At 40.5% G+C, this 1,096-nt stretch overlaps 1 protein-coding gene across 1 annotated transcript in view; it reads right to left on the reverse strand.

Annotated features, from left to right (window-relative positions):
* The window catches only part of LOC101861456 (ephrin type-A receptor 4a), a gene marked incomplete at both ends in the record, with an annotated part of 10,958 nt that extends 10,709 nt beyond the window's left edge, over window positions 1–249 (reverse strand). The window contains 1 exon segment of the mRNA XM_013085928.2: window positions 90–249. Within this exon segment, the coding sequence (XP_012941382.2) occupies window positions 90–249 (160 nt within the window).
* Window positions 250–1,096: the final 847 nt, after the last annotated feature.

Consider the following 1,096-nt stretch of genomic DNA (forward strand, 5'->3'; position numbering starts at 1 on the left):
GCGTGTGTGTGTGTGTGTGTGTGTGTGTGTCTGTCTGTCCATCTGTCTGTGTGTCTATCTGTGTAACTGTCTATCTGCCTGTGTCTCACCTGCGCAGTAGGATGATGATCATGATGGTGGCTATAGCCATACACAAGATGACCGCTACGATGGATCCTGCGATGATGCCGATGGGGGTGCTGGTACCTGGGAACACATCAACCGTCGTTTGAATCAGTTTTGGGTCGGTTTTAACCCTATCCGTACGCCCTGGGGTCATTTTATAACCCCAGGGTTGTATTCTTCCCATTTTAGAATACTTCTAGTACGAAGATCTCTTTGATACTTTCAGCATTTCTCAAAAAATCATTTTGACAGACTGCTATGCAAAGCGTACGGATCGGATTAACGAGTAAATATCCTCTTAGGAAAGTGGTTGCATAGAGTTCCCCACGTCGTATGGACACGATAGTAAAACAAGACTTACGGATAGGGTTAAAATTTATTTTTTACTTTAATGTTGTTATTTTTGCAAGTTTTATGGCCCTTGCACCACACATAGAAGGTCATATAGGCGTCAAAGTGCTGGGGAAAAGGAGAGAAACAGATGTACAGACAGACAGATAGATAGATAAACAGACAAAATAGAAGGAAGGAGTTTTACTGCACTTGCAATACAATTTTATGTCACTTTCAATACAAACAGGTCATATAAGCGTCAAAGTGCTGGGAAAAAATAAGACATACACACGCATAGAAAAGACAGACATACAGATAGACAGACAGACATATAAAAAATAGAAGAAAGGAGTTTTACGGCACTTGCCATGCAATTAGGTCATATAAGTGCCACAGTGCTGGGTAAAGGTCTGTCAGAAAGAAGGAAAGTAAAAGTTTAAGGAACGTGCAACACAATAAATAGATCAACAGAGAAGATTGGAGGTATTGCAAGAAAGCTACATACAAAGGAAAAAAGGAAAAGAGATAAGGAGGAGAGATGTCATGTTCTGCCTCTACCCCCCCCCTCCCGAAATAAAATTTATTTTTCTAAAAGATACTACCAAAAAAAAAATCAAAGTCGCCTAATCCTCCTTCTTCATTCCCTATTACATCCCCC

This window comes from Aplysia californica, unplaced genomic scaffold (assembly GCF_000002075.1).
Source record: "Aplysia californica isolate F4 #8 unplaced genomic scaffold, AplCal3.0 scaffold00419, whole genome shotgun sequence".
Classification (NCBI taxonomy): domain Eukaryota; kingdom Metazoa; phylum Mollusca; class Gastropoda; order Aplysiida; family Aplysiidae; genus Aplysia; species Aplysia californica.